The sequence below is a fragment of the Carettochelys insculpta genome, chromosome 8, assembly GCF_033958435.1.
Source record: "Carettochelys insculpta isolate YL-2023 chromosome 8, ASM3395843v1, whole genome shotgun sequence".
In the NCBI taxonomy this organism is placed as follows: Eukaryota; Metazoa; Chordata; order Testudines; family Carettochelyidae; genus Carettochelys; species Carettochelys insculpta.
This window is the reverse complement of record NC_134144.1, coordinates 13,356,561-13,376,501: the sequence shown is the minus strand read 5'-3', so window position 1 is coordinate 13,376,501 and position 19,941 is coordinate 13,356,561. Positions and strand designations below refer to the sequence as shown.

At 43.7% G+C, this 19,941-nt stretch overlaps 1 protein-coding gene across 1 annotated transcript in view; it reads right to left on the bottom strand.

The window, feature by feature from the left end:
* Window positions 1–955: 955 nt before the first annotated feature.
* Window positions 956–19,941, bottom strand: part of MPP4 (MAGUK p55 scaffold protein 4) — a 41,631-nt gene continuing 22,645 nt past the window's right edge. Inside the window, exons 13-22 of the mRNA XM_075000875.1 lie at window positions 18,378–18,416; window positions 16,792–16,812; window positions 15,126–15,140; window positions 13,029–13,070; window positions 11,547–11,717; window positions 9,852–9,932; window positions 7,116–7,209; window positions 5,345–5,453; window positions 4,051–4,185; window positions 956–1,457 (exon numbers count right to left, since the gene is read on the bottom strand). Of these exons, the coding sequence (XP_074856976.1) occupies window positions 1,266–1,457; window positions 4,051–4,185; window positions 5,345–5,453; window positions 7,116–7,209; window positions 9,852–9,932; window positions 11,547–11,717; window positions 13,029–13,070; window positions 15,126–15,140; window positions 16,792–16,812; window positions 18,378–18,416 (899 nt within the window). The 3' untranslated portion in view covers window positions 956–1,265. The remainder of the gene's footprint in view (window positions 1,458–4,050; window positions 4,186–5,344; window positions 5,454–7,115; window positions 7,210–9,851; window positions 9,933–11,546; window positions 11,718–13,028; window positions 13,071–15,125; window positions 15,141–16,791; window positions 16,813–18,377; window positions 18,417–19,941) is intronic.

Below are 19,941 nucleotides of genomic sequence, written 5' to 3'. Positions count from 1 at the left end.
GCTCACCTTGCAACCGTATTTCAGTAATACTGATTTGGATGTGAGAACAGTGCACAATAACCACATGCAAGTAAATACTTGATGAATTTATAGTATTCTGCATAAACTAGGACATAGGAGGATTCAGTTCTAGAGATACCATTATTCTTTCATATATTACATGCATCTTTTCATTACAGACATTAATACACATTGCTTCTAGTGGACAACAATGAATTACAATTAATGTATACCAAGATACACAAAAGAGCACTAGCTGTCCCTCCTTTGATGTTACATCTCATTTCTAAATGCTGGGCCAGAAATAGGGTTCTGTCAATCAACTGTGCACATCAGCCTTTGCCACTCCTACTTACTATTTGGGATCCCTAGCAACAAAAGGACCCAGAACTCAAGGATGCTTGCCTACACGTAAGCACATGTGTAATTTCACTGATTCAACTAGTCACCTGAATCAGCATTTGTTGTATCAGGCCCTTAACCTACCCCTATCTCTAGATTGATAAACTTGCTCTTGCAAATTGCTTCAGCTGTCATGTTATAGACTAGATCATCATTACATTTAGTGATATATTTTTACAAAGCTGATGATATCTCTCAGCACTCGGTAGCTGTCAAAATTAATTTTATCAGAAGGGTGAATGTGAGTTGGAGACTCATTTGTGTTGTGCATGGCATTAAACCTGTACCTCTACTTTAAAAAGAAATACCAGCTATGGAACTTGTTTGGGAGAGAATCAGGCAGCAGAAAAATACATTTATAAAGCTCTCTCTCTCTCTCTCTCTCTCAGTGCATCAAGTCAACCTACCAAATGTATTGCAAACTTGTTACATCTTGATAGAATCCCTTTCACAGTTTTGCTTTGGAAATATACAAGCATCATAAAAATCAAGAAGCCGCTAACAAAAAAGCAAGTAATGGGAAGCATTTTCCCTTTAACTCAGGTATAAGAAGACCGCAAATACATGCAAGAAAATAGATCTTTTATTTTTGTATTTCTGCGTAATTTTGTAATTCAGTAATTCTATTGTAATTCTACAATAGATTTGGGTTTGGTTTTTTTTTTTTGACACAAAACTGATGTGAAGCATCATGTGTTGCACTAAGAACTACAGTGTAAACAGTGTGGTTATCTTAGAGTAGCTTTTTACTAATCCCCTTGCCAAAGCTCTCCACACAAAGATAAATTCTTAGAATCCTGACAGGATTATTCTTGAGGTAAAACATTAGATACACTCTTGGTGAAGCTGCTTGCCTCTCAGGATTATGGCTGAGTGTCTGAACATATCCATGTAGCTGGGACCCACTGTGGCTCATCCTGAGCCTGATGGACTGCAGACAGCAGCTGTGCACAAGCCTCTTGTAAGTTGTCATTGACAATCACTTGATCAAAGAACTGGCCAAACTGAGCTTCCATTTTCTTAGCAGACTCCTCCATCTCCTGCAAATCTTCCTCCTGTAAGAGACAGCACAGACATATGAAACAGGACGGTTTCATGTGGGATGCTTTTGGACAGGTTTAGCCCAATTTTTAATTTCTGCTTTCCAAAAAGAGGAACTGGGGTTAGTTTCGAGAAGATAGAAATGGGAGCCAGGAGATTTGATTTCCTAGTTCTGCCATTAACTCAGTGTGTAACCTTGCGCAAAACACTTAACCTACTGTGCGTTTACATTTCCCATACTGCTACCTTACCTCAGGGCAGGTGTGAGGTTATTTCACTTATGTTCATAATACACTTTGAGATAAAGGGCACCATAAAAATACGAAGTGATATTATTATAAAGACCTTCTGTTCTGCCATGGTTCCCCCTGAAAATGCTGCAGGCATCTCTTCAGAAAACTTAATTACTACTTATCAGCTCCAAACCATTTGCATGCATGTCTTATTATAAACTGCATCCTTCTTGGAATAAGCCCCCCTGTCTTAAAATATGATTAGCTTATATTTGTTTTAGATTGAGAGAGTTCATGCAGGTAATTTTCAGTGGAGCTCAGTTCTGCAAGCCCTTTGTAAGTCACAGTTCTGACTGAAATCACTGCAAGTTCCACACAGCTTCCAGCATCAGTTATTTTGTAAGTCTCTTCAGGGTAGGGAACAGTTGGAGAATGGTATCATGGGCCAGAGCCTCAGCAAGTGTAAATATGTCATAGCTCTAGTGCACAGGTCTGCAACCTATCGCTCCGGAGCCGCATGTGGCTCTTGGACTTCTTTGTGGCCCCTGATGCTTGTAAAATAAAATCCTCCTGAATGCTTTTGATAAATGTGAACATATGACAGCCCAAAAATGAATCACTCATATCTAAATAGCAAATGACACGTGACCTCAAAAGGTTGCAAAAAACTCCCCACATTGTCCTCCAAAGACAGAGAAGGTTTGGGAGTGAAAGTCAGCAAGACAGTGTTACAAATACACATGTGAAGTGTAAGGAAATAAAATATGTAAAGTCTTTATCAATGCCCTGCAGTAAATATGTATCACATTACAATCATTGTGTGTGCACTGTTCTTAAAATAGGGGTTACAGAAAAGTACAGTTTGACATTATTTATTGAGTACTGTCTTGTATTCACATGCATTGTAGCTCTTGAATTATAGAAGTTTATACGAAACTGGGAAAAAATGGCTCTTCTTACTATTTTGGTTGCCAACCCCTGCTCTAGTGACTTTAGTGGGATTGCACCAATTTACACCAGTTGAGGACTGTCCCTGTCTGTAAATGTTTACATCAATAAATATAATTTGACTTCTAACCAACAACCACCCTAAGTTCGGTGTGCCATAACAATTATAATCAATTCTAAACCTTGGAAGCATGGCTGACTGCTTGCATGGTTCACAAGAAGTTTTCCTCTGCCACCATGTGCTGCACTGTATACTTGCCTAGATGATGTGGAGTTGCTGTCATTTGCTTCTGACGTAACACTATACTGCTAATGCTACAGGCAGGATCCAGATGTGACAGACCAGCCGTTTGATCAGTTTGCCACAGCTACATAGCTAATCTGCATATCCGTTTGTCAGCAGTATTTCCCCAAATTCCATGTTTTTAAATTATTTAATTAGGATCCCCTCCCACAGACAAAAGGAAGGAGCAGGGTGTCTAGATAGTCAGGAAACTAAACTTTTAAAACAAGATACTATGCTAGACAATGAAGGTCAAACTGAAGATTAGAAGTTAGAGAAACAAGTGTGAGATTCTATTTCTAATCTCGTTTAATTTTTGTCAAGTGTCAGTACAAAGTAAGACATCTATATTTTGCTGTAATATAGGTAGGATTGCAACACATGCAGAACACAGCAACCATGATTTTTTTTAAATATCTATTGCATATGTCACAGGAAAGGGATTCTCTGAGAGCACTGAAGGAAGAGGATTCCATATACAGGTTGCACCTCTTTCATTCGGCATCCTTGTAACTTGACCAGGGCAGAATGAAATAATTTGCTAGAACAAGGGAAGTCAATATTGTCTGTCAGCATCATCAATGCTTCCATTGCTTACTGGGCTCTTCGAAGATATTTAGAGGTAAATTAGAGGTGAAAAACAGCACAGAACACAAAGCCAGGAGAGGTGGCTGTAAACAAGCTGTATGGGACCATGGGAAGCTTCGGCACACTCAACAATGGTCATCCAGCTAACTAAAAGAATGCCAGAGTAAGGATGTTGCCAGACAGGAGTGTTCCAGATTACAGAGGTTCAACTTGTATTCAAACATTAATGATATGTAAGAGCCTTCTTAGAGGTCTAAGCACCTTAGCTATATGTTTAAAAAAATACAAATACAAAATGAATACTGAAAACAAATTTCCTCCAAAGAAACCCACATATGCCAATCTCAGAACACAATTTCCAGCCCTCTGGACCGCACTCACTCTCCAAAAACCCCAGGGAGAGAGAGAGGCTTCATAACAGGTGCTGAAGGTCACAACAGGTGACCTAAGGTACAAGGGTCCTTTAAAACATTAATACAATACAGGAATGTGGCAGGTTCTGACTGAATAAGCCCAATATGATCTGTTGCACCTCCTTCATTCTCCAAATCTCACCTTGAATTTCATGTTCACATAATAGTCAGTAATGATCCTGGCATTTTTCCGAGATTGTTTCATGCAGCACATACTGGGCGGCTTGATGAATATAATATAGGGTTTTAGTTCGTGGGTCCGAGCCATTTGGATACCCTGCAAGTCAAGATCAGGTAGCGGTTAAATGAAAATGTCCAAGTTGTATTCATGTAATATTTTATTCCCATTAAAAAACTGTTGTGTATCAATTTCTACACCTTGCAGTAATCTTACTAAAATATCTTGCTATTTTATAACTGCATTACTAATCTGTAACCAGCGGCACTGACAGCAGCCATGGGCCTGGGGGCAAGGTGGGAGGAGAACCTATCCCTGGAAAGGGCTGGACCAAAGGTGGAAGGGGCAGAGCTTTGTGCAGTCAACCCTGCCCTCCCTCTGGCTCCCCCCACCCTGCTCCAGTCTGTGCATGAAGCAGCAGTACAGTGCTCCACAGCAATTCAATGGGGCCTGGAGCTCCAGCTGCAGTAACAGTGGCTATGGGTCCCTTTGAATTGCCAGATCCAGGGGCAATCTCCTCCTTTTACCCCCCATCCCATCAACCGGCCTGTTATCATCCCACAAACTGGTCAGCATCTGCACCACACTAATCCATTCAGGAACCATATGAAATGGGAAATTATTTTAAGTATAATGAATTTAAAAATTTTAACATGGCTATTGAAAGGTTACAATCAGCTACATAATTAGGTAAAGGTTTGGTTGTGCAGGTGGTGTCAAAGGGCTTTAGTTTCTTTGACCATGGGATGCTGTTCCGGGCACAAGGATTGTTAGGAAAAGAAGAAAAAGCATCTTTGCAGGCAGGCTTGCAGACCTGGTGAGGAGGGCTTAAACCTAGGTTTGTTGGAAGATGCATGTTTTGCTCCTTGTTTCCTTCATTTTAACATTGCTCATTCAAATGCTCTTATAATCTGTAGGTTGTAGATAATATCTCTTTCATGAAGTGCAAGTCTTAGATCTGCCCTTCCCCACACCACACTGGTTCCCCATGGAGCAGTAGCTGTCGGGAGTGGGGAGCTTTCACAGGGTGACTGCAACCTGCTTCTCCACGGGGATGGAGGGCCACAGACCCGTGTCCTGTCTTAGGAGGGCAGGGGTGAGCCAGGCACAGAGCTCCATGAAGGTGTCCTTCTGCATGCAGAAGTTCTGCAGCCACTGCTGGTTGTCCCACTGCGCCGTGGATTTACCTGTGGTTCCAAATCCATGGAGTACCCCCCGCTTCCACCACACCAGTTCCGACCGATGGGAGCACATTTACCTGTGGTTCCAAATCCACTATACAGATCTTCCCTTCATCGAGAACTGTTCGCACAGCATCAACACTGGTGCCATACAGGTGTCCCTTGTATTCTCCATGTTCCAGCATTCTGCAAAAGAAGCGAGACAGGAGAAGAGAAATGAGGCAGATCCTTTCAGTAAGAGCCTCTGAAATTTTGCATTTAGCAATGAAAATCTGCAAGAGACTGAAGAGCTAAAGGATGATTAATCTTCTGTGAAAAATGAATTATGTATACACCTTTGCTGAGGATAAAAATCTAGAGTACAGCAAGACTGTCAGATCCAAATCTCCAGTCTCTGAATAGACTCCAGTATTATGCAGCTCTGCCTACTTCTGCTCCAGGAACCATATTTGAAAAGGTTCAGAGGTCATAGTTTTGACTGATCTCAAGACAGCTATGTGGAAATTCTCCATTGGTATTTACTTACAGTGAAGACAAAAACTAACAAATACTTCCTAGTTATGTAGCGTCAACCTCCAGGGGATCTTTAAGGGTTCATCTACACAGCAAACAACATCCCAAGCCCCGCAACAGTGTACAGACCTTCTGGGCTGGGTCTGTAGACCCAAGCTGTAATACTTAAACGCTGCACGATTTTTGCTGTGTAGACATACTCGAAAAAGTGTTTTACATGCTTTAAGGAATTATACTCCACAATAGGCCTTTGCATTAGGTAATTATTATCCTCATTTTACTAAATGGGGAAACTGCAGCATAGAAGTTAGAGGGGCACTCTGGAAAATGTGGTCTTAAAAAGGTTCCGGTGCTTACCATGGGGACGTTTGACTGCAAGGCCCAGCCGCCAGCAAAGAGCTGGACGTGGGATCAGGGTCTGATTTTGGTTGCTTTATTTTAGAAATGTAAAGTCTGATTTTTCATTAGTGTCGAGAACCCACAACTCCAACTGAAGTCAACAGGAACTGCAGGTGCTTGGCCCCTTCTAAAGAATCAGGTCTGAGGTTACTAGAATTAGGCAGTCAAAAACCAACCTAGTCAAAAGGAGAGGCTATGTTGAAAATCTGGGCCCAAGGGTATTTGAATATACCTGGGCTGCCCCTGGGACGGTATAGGGCCTCCAGCAACCCCTCTCCGCACCCATACCCCTGGAAGCACAGGGGGCCAGGAGAAGGGGCATCAGGGTGGAGCAGACTTCTGGTCCACTCCAGCTCTCAGTGCTAAGCTGAGTGTGGGGGCAGAGTGGATGAACCCCACTGGTGCCCCATGCCAGGATCTTGGCCCTAGGTAATTCTGTGGGTCCCATCCATAGGATAGTTGGGATGGTTGTCACAGGCCCCCAGAAGCACAGTGCCTGGGGCAGCTGCCTCAAACCATTCTATGGGTGGGAAGGCTCTGGAATATACACAGCAGACAGACATCTGCTGCTGGTCAGCGTCAGCTGACTCAGGCACATCAGGCTGTTTAATAGCAGGATAGTCATTCAGGCTTGGCGTGCAGCCTTAGCTCTGAGATCCTCCACCTACAGTGACTTTGATTTCCACCCAAGCCTAAGCTTTTACATTGCAGTTCAGCAGCCCCTTAGCTTGAGCTCAGCAAGCCCAAGTTAGCTGTGGACTTGAAGTGCAGTATGTGTCTATTTCAAGGCTCACAGCATAAGTCTGTGGCAGAGAGGAAAAGAACTCTCGTCTTCTGACTGCCAGCATTTGAGCTAAAGCACGAGACTATCTCCACCTTGGGGCATACTGAACTTTCGAAGTGAAGAGAGGAAAGCAATAGGAATCTCAGAGTTACCTGTGACTATACACCAGGTTTTCAAAGGTTTCCTTTGAGATGTAGTGATACTCACGACCATTCTCTTCGTAGCTCTTCTGAGCACGTGTGGTGTCTTAAGAAACAAAATATTTACAAGAATTTTTTTTTTAATTCTTCAATAAATCAATTTGAGAACAAAGTTCCTCGTGAAAAGGCAGGACTCCCAAACTCCATTTCTGGGAATGGGAATGTATACGTTTTAAAACTGTTCATTTTCACAAGTTATCAAAAGGAAATAAGAAAACTAATGGTTTCAACTTTCTAGCCACAGCAAAAACCCTGTCTACACTTCAGTGAGGTCAGTAAAACTTCCAAAACTGAATGTGTCCCCCAACTCGCCTTTGGGGTCTATTTTAAGTACAGTGAGCCTTGTTCTTGAAGAGAAAGTAAACCATTAGATTTAGACCTTGCTACACTACACAGCTTTGTCAACAAAAATCAGCTTTCATTGACAAATATGAGGGGAGAGATAGCTCAGTGGTTTGAGCAGTGGCCTGCTAAACACAGGGTTGTGAGCTCAATCGTTGAGGAGGCCATTTAGGGATTGGGGCAAATAGATGTCAGGGATGGTGCTTGGTCCTGCCACCAGGGCAGGGGACTGGACTAGATGACCTTCTGAGGTCCCTTCCAGTTCTAGGAGATATGTATCTCCTATAATTTCTGACAAGAGTGGAGCTGTACACATTGCAAGGCACCTGCTGATTTCTCTCTCCCCTTATCATCATCAATATGCCAAAAAATAAAACCTTGCAGTGCATTAAGACTATCCTAAAGGGCTAAGGCTACACTACAGTTCCTATGTTGGGATACCTTTGTCTCCTGAAACAGAAACCATGCAGACAAACACCATGCTCAAAATAGCAGGGTTATTTTGAGTGCAGTGTTTCATTCTCAGTAAGCCTCCTCATATGTGGATTAGGAGCAAGTTCAAAATAGCCCTTTATTTCTAACCCCGGTGTGGTGTAGCAGCACTGAGTTTGAAATAAGTTATGCAAGTCACACAACGCAAATTGCATAACTTATTTCGAGCAGGGGCTACAGTGTAGCCCTAGCCAAGTAGTTTAACAATTACCTGCACAACTCCACTTTATATCGTGTTACATTTCCTAGATTTCTCACAGAAATTAAATTTGAGGAATTGGACCAATTTATCATTTTAATATTGTATTAACATAGGGATATAGAGTCTTACACTTGTGGTGTTTTACCTTCAGACCCTCCTACTGTGTGAGCAGAGACACCAAATTTCTTTCAATTCAAGTCAGAGATAAGAAATTATATGAAACTGCTTTAGATGTAGTATGCTAAGAGGGAATTTAAGGTGTGCTAGTTCCTGGTCTATTTGGTTATCTATATGGCCCTCATTCTCATATTTGGAAACCTTCTTAACAAACATGCAATTAATTTATTTTCACCACTCCCCTGAGCCCCACTTTACTAAGGGGAAAAATGAGGCATAAGGAGATTAAAGGGACTTGTCCATGCAGGTAATTCACTGGCATTCCCAAAAATCAAACCCAAGCATGCCAAGAATCAAAGTAATGATGCCTTAACCAGAAGGTCATCCTTCCTCTTCCCCTGTCTACAGGAAAAACTGGCCAAAAAGACAGTTATGTTAAACAAAGCCCAGGAAAAGAAAGTAGAATTTTCTCCTTTCCTGTAGTTTTTAACAATCCACACTTCCCTTTATTTTTTGTAATCTAGATGCCTGTGCCCCATTAACAAATGCATACATTCAGAGCCCGCACAATTTTCTTGACTAATAAGGAAATCAGCTCTGCAGCAGAGTCTATCAATATTCTGTGGCAGAAACAGGCCCGTTGACAGGAATTCTGGGCTCCAGGACAGCATAATCTATGGGCCCCCCATTTCCTTTCCTCAGACAGAGCCACAGGTCCACTGTCACTCCTATCAGAGGATCCCAGGTGGGTCACAGCCCCATCTTCCACCTGGCTGGAGGTCATTTTCCTTTCACTCTCTGCCCCCTAATAACTCCAGCCCCGTCTGCCCCCAATGGTCCTGTGTCTAGCTTGGCTCCTTCCCCTCTCTGCCTCCAAGTAACACCCTACCCAGCTCAGCTCCTTCCCCTCTTTCCCTCCCAGTAACACCCTGCCCAGCTCTGGCCTCCATTGTTACTGTGCCCAGCTCAGCTCCTCTCCTCTGCCCCCCCAGCCCATGTTTGCTCCCACCAGCTCAGCTCCTTTCTCACAGCCGTCTCTGCCTCTGCCTCCACCCTGCTGCTCTTTCCCCATTCCAGCCTGGTTCTGCTGTCCCCCCCAACCCACCCCCCAGCCCTTGCTCCCTGCAGACCCATACCCAGCTCTACCCCAGAACTTGACTCCTTCCTCCTCTTTCCAGCCTGCCCTCTCCCTCCGTTCCAAGGCCAGCTCTCCCCTACCTGCTCACTCACAGGGGTTGCAGCCTCCAAGGCCACCTCCTGCCCTGCAGGTCCACAGATCTGAGCTCCAGGACTCCACGCAGTCCTACCACCCTGCTATAACAGTTCTATTTAAAGGGGCCTGTCACCCACGCAGGATTACAGCAATGGTGGTGGCAGTAGCAGCCTGGAATCCTTTAAGTCCACCAAGCCTGATGAAATTGCCCCTTTTGCCCCTTCCCTCCATTGGTGGAGCTGGGCAGGAGAGAGGGACATGATATTTCATGTTTTCTTTCCCCAGACAGGAAGTTAGAGAGCAAAAAGAACACCTCACATACGGGGCACAGCACTTTGAAAAAGATGAGGGTTCATTCCAATTAGCCGCCGTCTTAGCTCATTCACGCCGACCCCCGAAGGACCTGGATATTTAAAAAAAAAAAGCTACACACAGTAACTCTGGTGCATTGACTGGCACTCTACAGAAAATGGTTCACAAACTACAAGAAGATCATGTAAGTCAAATAACAAGTTCAGGTGTTGTCATAGGCAAGAACAGATGAAGCAAATGACTGGCATGGAAAATCAGGCTGCTGTTTCCTTCCCCAGGCTTCCCAGGTGGTGGCAGCACTAGATAAGTGCCTGAAAAAGTGCAGAATCGGTGTCAACACTTGGGAGAGCCTTGCCCAGGACCATCCCCAGTGGAGAGTAGTAATCCATGAGGAGGTGCCACAGTTTGAGAGGTCCTGCTGCGGTGCAGATGAGGAGAGGTGGCAAAAAAGAAAAGTGTGTCAAAAACTGCCCTGCACCCCTCCAACAGCTACCAACACCTGTGGCTCCAGAATCAGACTAGTAGGAGTGTGACAAAGACGTCCTACTGGTTATTGAGTGACCGCCTGATCCTGAAAGGTGCAAGGCACCCACTAAATTCAACAGCAGCTGTGACTATTTAGTACCCTGCAGGATCAGGTCATCTCTTTTCAGCAATAAAGCCAAGCCTGAAGAGGGCTCAGCAATTCCTATTGAAATTAAATATGTAAGTATGTACGGATGGAGGCAGGGTGAGAGGTTTTCCCCCTCACCACAAACATGCAGGTTTTTGCACCCAGCCAAAATACCAGCAGCTTCCAGCCAAACAGTTTTTAAATCTAAAACTTTCCCGTCCCATACCACGATGCTTGGCTTATGGCTGGGCAGTGAAAACGACTGCCCTGGCTGCTGGGAGTGGGGGCACGCTATGGTCAAGAGGCTGCTGAAAGGCCCACCCAGGAGGCAGCGGGGAGGAACCAGCTCCTGTGGGGCAGGAACCAGTTGTTCACACATTTTTCTCGTCACCATTCCTGGCAGCACGACACCTGCATCACCATTACAGCGCCCCCTGCTGCTTTTGAGCCTACTGAGCGGGCACCCACAGCTTAAAGGGCACCTAAGAAAGTTTGCCCAGAATGCCCATTTGTCCTGAGGCTGGCTCTATACTTTGCTAGAGAAAATCCGACTCGATGCACAATGACATCTGTTTAGATTCCTTACCTGAGTTTTTAACATCCCTCTCTCCATTGCTGGTTGGTTTGTTCTTAACCATAGTCCTATAAAGCATCACTTCAGGGTATTTGTCATAAAGGGGTTATAGATGTTTTATCAGTACTATTCACAGAATAACTCCCAAGAAGTTAAACTGGATTCTGTTCCCCTTTTCATCCAATACTTGTTACTGGAGCATTGTCTGGGAGTATGGCACTGCTGACAATGTTTACCCATTGAAGGTAAGATTTTGGAACAACAACACTGCACACAAGCACAGAGACGTCATAAAAAAGATGTCTGGCAAAATAAATGTAGGTCAAATTTTGGGTCGATTGACCTTTAAGAAATACCTTATTACAGTCATGACGCTGCCCACTGCAGTCAGTGGAAGGATTCCCAGGGCACAGGGCTTTTATTGACTCTCTCACTCTGTGAGGCCTTCAAGCAGCAAGGACACTTCCCATACTAGAGCTTGTATGATTGGCTTGTTCCTGTCAATTGCTGAAACATACCCACTAACACAATGAGTCGATTTCGGTCTGTAGGATGTCGCTGGTATCTCACCACCTCCTCATAAGGGGCTGTTACTGCGCTGTAACAGCTGCTGGGACACCGTGCGTAGCAGGACTGCTGGCTGCTCCGGGATTTCCTGCGGCACAGACGCATGCTTCTACGGAAACCAGCTGGGAAGGGCAGAAAGAGACTGATATTGAAAGCCAAGCACTGGCAGCAGGTGATAACCTGTTTGTCTATCTCCACGATATCCAATACGTTGGCCACTTGCCACACGTGGTGAATGGGACACCACAGTGTGGTGAATCTGGGCTCTGGAGTCACATGTGACTCTTGAAGCCTTTAAATGCGGCTCCTCAGAGCCGCATGTGAATGGCCTCCACCTGCTCTGCACACGTGCCCCAGTGAGTGGCAGCGGCTCCTTCCTCAGGCCCCACCATGGCTCCAGGCTCATTGTGGCTTGGGCTCCCTGCTGCCATGGCTCCCGCTCCAGCACAGCCCTGGTGTGGCTCCTGCAGCGGCAGCCTCTGGTGAATCACTGTGCATTGCCGGGGGCGGGGGGTGCCTGGCTCTGGGAGAGGGCAATAATTTGGAGGGAGAATGGGGGAATTTATTTGGAGGAGGCGGCTCGTGGTGCCTGACTCTGGTGGGAGGGCACAGATTTGGAGGGGGAGCATGGCAAATACAGAAGGACGACAACCACAAGTGTGACAATGCTTGAATTGCTATTGGACACCACTTGTCTATCTGAACCAACTCCCCCTATGCAACATAGAACACACTTTGAATTGTAGCTTTTCACAGAAAAAATATTTCTACTTATTGATACAACAATTCAGTGGAGTCTCTGAACCTAGCTCAGCTTTTCAAACAAGGAGCACAAGTATTGGAGGTCACTCTAAATTTTATCCGGATTAGAGCCCCACAAAAATGAATCTGCAAAACAAAACCAGAAGGAGATTTCCAGCTCTCTCTTTCATCATTAGGAAGGGGAGACCTATTCTGGAAAATTTAATAGGTCCAAAAATTCATTCTTCAAACTTCTCAACTGAAGTCAACCTTTGTTTCAGCAAGAGTTCTGGAGTTCACTTGCCAGAGACAGATTTGCTGCTTGGCCTCAACACCAGCAATGGAAACCTCATATGGTTTTCAGTGTATAGCTTGGGAAAGCCCCCGAGACAGTTCACAGCACAGCATGAAATATAAGGAGAAGAGCTGAAGGGCCAGAAGCTTAGTGCAGCTAAGTTATGATAACCTACTGGGGAGGTTGGCTTATTGGAAAAGAACCAACTAGCTAGGAGCTGGAAGGGACGGGTAGGTAACTGGAATCTAGAAAAGCAGAGCGCACACACACACTGTCAGGGAATCATCAGGGGAAGAGCAGAGGCATGCGTCTGAGAAAGGTCACATACGTTGGATTTAGCGGCAAACAAGCATCCAGTCTCAATTAAACCTTTTGCTCATCACTAATCACAACATACCAATAAAGACCCGTTGGCCAAATCCACTGAATTCTTCCTCTTCTGGAGCAAGAAGAGCAAACAAGTGGGAAACAGAAAAAAGGGTGAATACTGAACAGTCAGTTGACTTTCCCTCTAATCTTCTACATCACAGAATTGGAAATATTTAAGTTAATGGTAAGTAAGGGTACAAGTCTTTCATGGAGGTTATGGATGTCACAGGGCCCCCTCTTGCACTATGAGAACTGGCTTATGAATATGCACAATAGGTCATGCAACATCAGTTTCACTGTCACAGTCTGCTGAATCTGCATATCCTACTTTTGTGCATGTATAAAATTTATATGTGAAGTTAGAAATATGAAGTGTGGATTGGTTTATAATTTTAAATGTACTAAAGAGGACCATTACTGATGCTCCAGAAACAAAGACACAGTATTCAAGTCAACAACCTGTGAATGGTCGTGTTTGTCCTTTCAGCCCAAATGGTGGTTGGTCCTAGAAGGTAATATGACCATGCTACCCAATAGTGGAATCCATGTTAAACCTGGTATTTTTCCGTGAGCGTGGGTGGTGCTGAACAAAGTGTTCCTGTCCTGGGGGAAAGTCTATTTCAGCCATGGGAGACAGTCAGTCATTTGTCTTCAGCTGATCTTTGAAACTAACTGGCCCATCCTAAGAGGATACAAAGAGCTCTGAAGAAGCTGTGGAGCCATGCCAGAGTAAAGGACAAGAATTTTCAGGTGACACATTCCTCAGAGAATTACAACTACCTTTCTCTGTGTAAAACTTTTACATGGCATAAAATAGATTTATTTGGATTTTTCTTCCCATTTGAGGGTTGGTTTTCTGGGTGCTAAGACCTCCTGCAGCTCAGCTAGTTCAGTGTCTGTGGTGCTCTGCAAGAGGGTGGTAATCCCAGCTCTCTGTCTTGTCTGGGAGAGACTAGAGGATCTGGTCCAGCAGGACAGGATGGTGGGGAGCCGCAGCAAGCAGGAAGGCAGGTGTCAGAGGCATGATCAACGCACCCGAGGACAACTTTAAGAGGACTTCTGTGATTTAACACCTCACAATGGAAGTTGTGGCTTCCATGACTTTCCAGGACCTCTGACTTCCCATTACTGCTGCGCAGATGACCTTGGGGCTGCCCCAGCATCTGGGGAGGCCCCAGAACCAGCCACTGCTCAGGCAGATAGTCCTGCCCCAGCCATGGAGCAGCATCTAGGAGCAGCAGTTGCACCTCAGGTTGCGTCTCCTTCTGCTCCCCAGCAGTAGCGCCTCAGGCCGCCCCCTGCCCTGAGAATGAGCAGCAGCAGTGTCATGGCCCCAGACTGCCCCCCCAAACCAACAATGGAGAGATCAGCATGGACAGGTTATTGGCTGACCCATGACTTCTTTATTCTTGCCTGTGATCTGTCCATGACTTTCACTACAAATACCCATGACTTAATCATAGCTTTAGTTATCATGTCACTGAAATAAGGTTCATGAATCCTAGCATATCTCCTTCACTTCCATCTCCTGTTCTCATTTTTACACCTGTTCCTTACGTTCACCTGGAAAGCAACAGCCATGTCTACAGGGTTACCTTTTAAGACTAGACACTATATGGATGGGTGAATCACGAACAAATTAAGCACCAAAACTGTAACTGTAGGTTGCACAGTATTAGTCATAGGAGACTTGACAATAGATTCTACTCTTCACTTCTGTCAGGTTCTCAGAAGCTTTGCTTCCTGCCTGTGTACACCAGTAGGTATACACTAGTAACACCCCATTTTTGGTGATAGTGAGCAGTCTAACAAATAGTGGGATTATGGAGTATTGTCTGAAGACGTGCCAGTTATGGTTTTGTTAGCAAAGATAACAGACTTCTGGATCAGAGTGAAGTAAAATTGCATTGTAATCTGCCTATGTCACCTTCCATGATCATTCCCTCCGGAGCTCTTATTTGTTCTTCTGCCTGACCTGACTTCTCCACCTAGTGCTAACAAGCAAATTCAACCATTATGTACTATAATAGGCCTCAGTGCACCAAGTAACTGAGCTATTGTTTGTCACATTTTTCTGGCTTTTTTAGCAGATTGGTGTTTAAAATCTACAGGAGACAAAAGTTACCTTCTTTAAGCTCCTCTGGCGATTTGGATAAGAATGTACAAACAAGAAGAGAGAGGTGAAAAATTAGGGCTCTGAGGAGACTAAATCCAAGCTTAAGCAGGAAAAACTAGTCCATTTCATATGCAAATCAATTTGAGTGCAAACTCTGAAACACACAATGCAGACCCGAAATTAAAATAAGCACATGCCAGACAAAGCACAAAACTTAGACCTGAATTCTACATCCCTACACAAGATGGTGCGCCAATGTTTTTGGACATTCTCCAAAGTGTATGTGGAAAGTGAAACATATAGCTGCTCCAATGACTCCATTTTCAAGGTAAGAGTGCAGGCCTGAGCTAGAAGCGATCTTTGAACCCTTTTTCTTTGGCTGCCTGGAAACAGCCAAGAGGTGACTCAGACAATGAGCAGAATCTGTGAAAATTCACCTGGAACGCAGCCATTGCATGAGCAGCCGAGCGCAGAGATGGAAGCATATTCTGTTTTGTAAGCCTCAGGTTTGTTCTCAGAGAAAAGAATGAGGCTTCTATGAATTGGGCTAAAGCAGATGGGGAACAGCCCATGTTCATACCCTGGGTACCCTTGTGCAGCAGCAGCACCACAGCAGGGGGGTGGGGGCGGAAAAGAGGGCAAGTAATTTAACCAAACTAAGAAAGCCAGCAAACTTGAACTGAGAAACTTAAGTGATGTAGGATCTAATTTGTTCTAAAAGTTCTGTAGGGTTTCAGATGCACAATGGAATATGTACAGCAGGACACTTTCAAAAGTGTGATTGTAAAAATGTGACCTCATGAGGTTCCATGATTACTGTAGCTCAGTGATTCTATATGTAAGGGGCTCAGTTTACAATAATATATTTGTTTCTGTGCCCACTCTGCAAATGTAACCTCGGATTTAATAATCAAACTGGTTCTTCATTCACACTAATAAAAACACTGTGGTCAAAGTGAGGGTCTCACTTATATTTTGTGATCCCATTATCTTCTGGTTATCCCCTCTGACACCTGGGGCTTACACATGTGTAATGGATTAGAGCAGCGGTTCCCAACCTTCTCACTAGTGCGGACCTCTAGTCATCCCCCAAACCGTTCGCGGGCCCTCAATCATCCCCACATCAAAGCCAGTTCTAGCTACTATGTACACTTCATTAAATGAAAATAGAAACCACAACATTTTTGGGAAGCAATTAACATTACTGGAAAATATTTAAATAAAAAAAAATAAGACTAACTTTGCAATTTATTTAAAACTTATTTTCTATGAACATTTTATCCATCTTTTATTTTTTTCCACAGACCCCCAAGGGTCCAGGAACCCCCAGTTGGGAACCACTGGATTAGAGCTTAGTAAACATGATTATTGCTGCTGCACAAGAAGCAATAGGATTAAACTCAGTTTTCCTTGTGCACATAGGGTCTGCAAGTCTAACAGGAACAAACAGCAGTAAAACATTTTTTCTGTCACTGTGGTCACCAGATAAGGCTCTGAATAAATTCAGGGAGAAGTTCTATTGAGTAAAGAAGTACCATTTTCTAAAGTCACTTTTCAAAAGAGAATTCCACTTTAGTCTGATTGCTTTTATTTGGGGGTGGCAGAATACTCTTACTTGTCTGAGAGTGCTGAGGATGAAATAGAATTGAAGTTAGGCAGGAAGAATTTGACTTACCAGACTCAAAAGTTTCTTCATCTTTTAAGTCATCCAGATAGCAAAAACAGCAAATACATTTTCATTTAAATACTATTTTTGAATAATACAATTTTATCACATCAGAAATGATTTCCCCTTCAATACCACAGGGACCAACCACATAAGGCTCTCAGACATACTTCCACTCCTTTCTTTTAGTTCCATTAGAAATGATCTTGAGCTGCCAAGTGAGAATCTGGATCCATACTTCTGCCAAAAGTTGCTGAAAAGTGAGAATCGGGATCCAAATATCCATCAGAGTTTGACGCAGTCTGGATTTGGTGTTTTGATTTTTCCTCCTCTCTGCCATCAGTGAACCACATCTACCTCCTTGTATTTCATTCAATCCCATTCACAGGGTTAACATTCCTGACATCAACATGGTGTATCTAAAAATGCTGATAACAACATCATCCCCAACTCAAATGCCTCACTTACTTGCATTGAGAAATATAAAGCACAGGGGCTACACCCACACCTAGTGCCGGCAGCTTGATGCAAATAAGCAGCCATTAAAATGCAAAATGGTCACTCATTTGCATATTTCAGCTGCTCATTTACATATTCAGTGTAGAAATCAAGCAGTGAAGATGTGATTCTGCTGGCAAAAACCCCCTTTGTCAGCATCCCCTTATCCCTGTTAAAAATCAGGGACAAGGGGTTGCTGACAAAGAGGTTTTTGCTGGCAGAACTACGTCTACACTGCTTGTTTTCTTCTGTGAATATGCAAATAAGAGGCTCAAACATGCAAATGAGCAAGCATTTTGCATTTTCAAGACTGTTTATTTGCATCAAGCTGCTGGTACTAGGAGTGAATGTAGCACTAGCCAGTGGGAAACAGATCCTGCAATTTAGGAAGATAAGAATTGCCCTACTGAAATCAGACCTGCATTCCATATAATCCAGTATCATGTCTCCAAGAATGCCCTCTCTCAGTTGCTTCAAAGGACAGTGCAAGAAACCCTGTTACATAATAACTTACCTCCAAGAAAACTTCCTGTCTAACCTCATTAGTAAGAGTTTGGTTTGTGCTTTGGTAGCCCAAGCTCCAGAGTGCTGCAAGGGTCTGAATCATTTCTGAAGTTCTTGCCTTTTGAATCTGTATTAGTGTATTTTTATATAGTCTTGTTATCAGTAGATAAACTTCCTTTCATATTTGAATCCTGCTACACTTCTACTTCATTGAAACCATGTGGCAGTGAGTTCCAGAAAGTCTATAAAACCACACTAATTCATTATAGGTTTAGTGAGCCAAATCAAACCAACTACATTGTGCCACTTTATGTTAGCTCTGAATTTAGACTACTGAGTCAAAAAACTCCATAGTAAAGGCGCTGGATCTCAAACTGAATTGTGTGTGTATTTAGAAGAATCATTCATTTCCATCAAGTACCTTCACTACAAGCAGAAATTCACTATAACCAAAATTGCAATGCGTTTGGCCACAGTGCTTTGAAACCGGACTTTTTCTATACATGAGCATTTTCCATTTTATGCAAGAAACACTAATGGATTTTGTATATTGTTGCAGACACAGGCAAATCCCATTAAATAAAGTCAGTTACCTGTTTCTACACACTTCTCATCAATCTGCATGTCATGCTCTGCAGCTTATAATGGACAAGGAGAAAGGAAATAATTTGACTGTGAAAAGCATTGAAAAAATACCCCACCAAATTCAAGACAAACATCAGAATAAATGTAAATCCCCTACCACTGCAAAAATAGCTCAATTTGGATTAAAACATCTTCAGTATTTCAATAGTGCATCATTAAAGTACAATAACTTTCTCTTTCAATAGATGCTTCTTCTACCACCAATAATCAACAGGATTCACAGCTAGCAGGCAAGAACATCTCATTTGAATCTTCTAGCTGAAGCAATTCATCTGAATTGATGCAGTATTTGTATTTCAGCTGATCTACCTCAGAAGGATCATCTCTAACTAGTATCATTTCCCCAATACCCTTTGCATATTTTGCATGTTTGTTTTTCTAAAATGCTATGTAAATTGATTCATTAAAATTGTAAAGTTAAAGCTTTTAAAATGTCTCTCTCTTGTATTTGTAATAATCCCTTGGAAGCTTGAAACTGAAATCCTTATCAGCTTACTCTCTCCACTGCACGTGCCAGACTGGTCAACTCTTAGAGGCTCATGCAAGAGAAAGAAAGGGCCTGGAGCATGTACTTGGTGTAAGGCCTGAGTCCTGAGCTAAAGTCAGGAATTGTTATGAGTATCAGGCAGGCCCTGTTAAAAGCAGGTATTTGCCTGCAAGCCCACGTCCGTGACATGAACTCAGCACCAGTATTGCTAGTGCTGCTAAAACATGTGGTACACATAAGTACGTTCCACCAGGGCAGTACAAGGACGTCCCAACCTAGCACCTGATAAAATGGTTTGACACAAATGATGAACATTTGTTTGAAACATCAGGAGTGAGAGTGCAATGATGGGTGGTGAACAGGAATACTTTGCCTGAAACATCAGGAGGAAAGTACAATGAGGGCTAAACATGCCATGAAACTCCTAAGATGATACACACCTTATGTATCACAGACTGTACATCAGGAGTCAGCAACGAAAACAGCGAGAAGAGCCATGTCTTCCAATTTGGTAAAAACTTCACTAATTCAAGAACCACAATGTCAGGACACTACCCTGGTGACTTCTGCCCACAGTTCATGTAAGAATAGGGTGAATACTCTGGTTTTCAGTGCCTGCTAAGCTCAAAACACATGGTTTTGTCCTACTGCTCATATATTTCTGCAGACTGGCCCCATGAAAGGGCAGCTACCCAGCTGCAAGAACTTCATGGCAGGTGTGCCACATTCATTGCAGAAAGGTCAGAGATGCTCCTCTAATAGCACAGTCACCTCTTATCAGCCTCCCTCGCTCTGCACTGCCCTCAGTAGTAGACTCATCGGATTTTAAAACCAGAACGGACTAAAGTGGTCACCTAATCCAAGGGCAGGCAAAATATGGGCCATGAGCAAGATCTGTCCCACTGCCCACCAAGCTGCCAGAGCCCCGCAGGAGCCTCCATGAGGCTCCCTGCCTGCCCCGTGCCTGCTCTGCCCTCAGAGTAGATCTCTGAGCATGGTCAGTCTGAGGGTGAGACGGGAGAGGC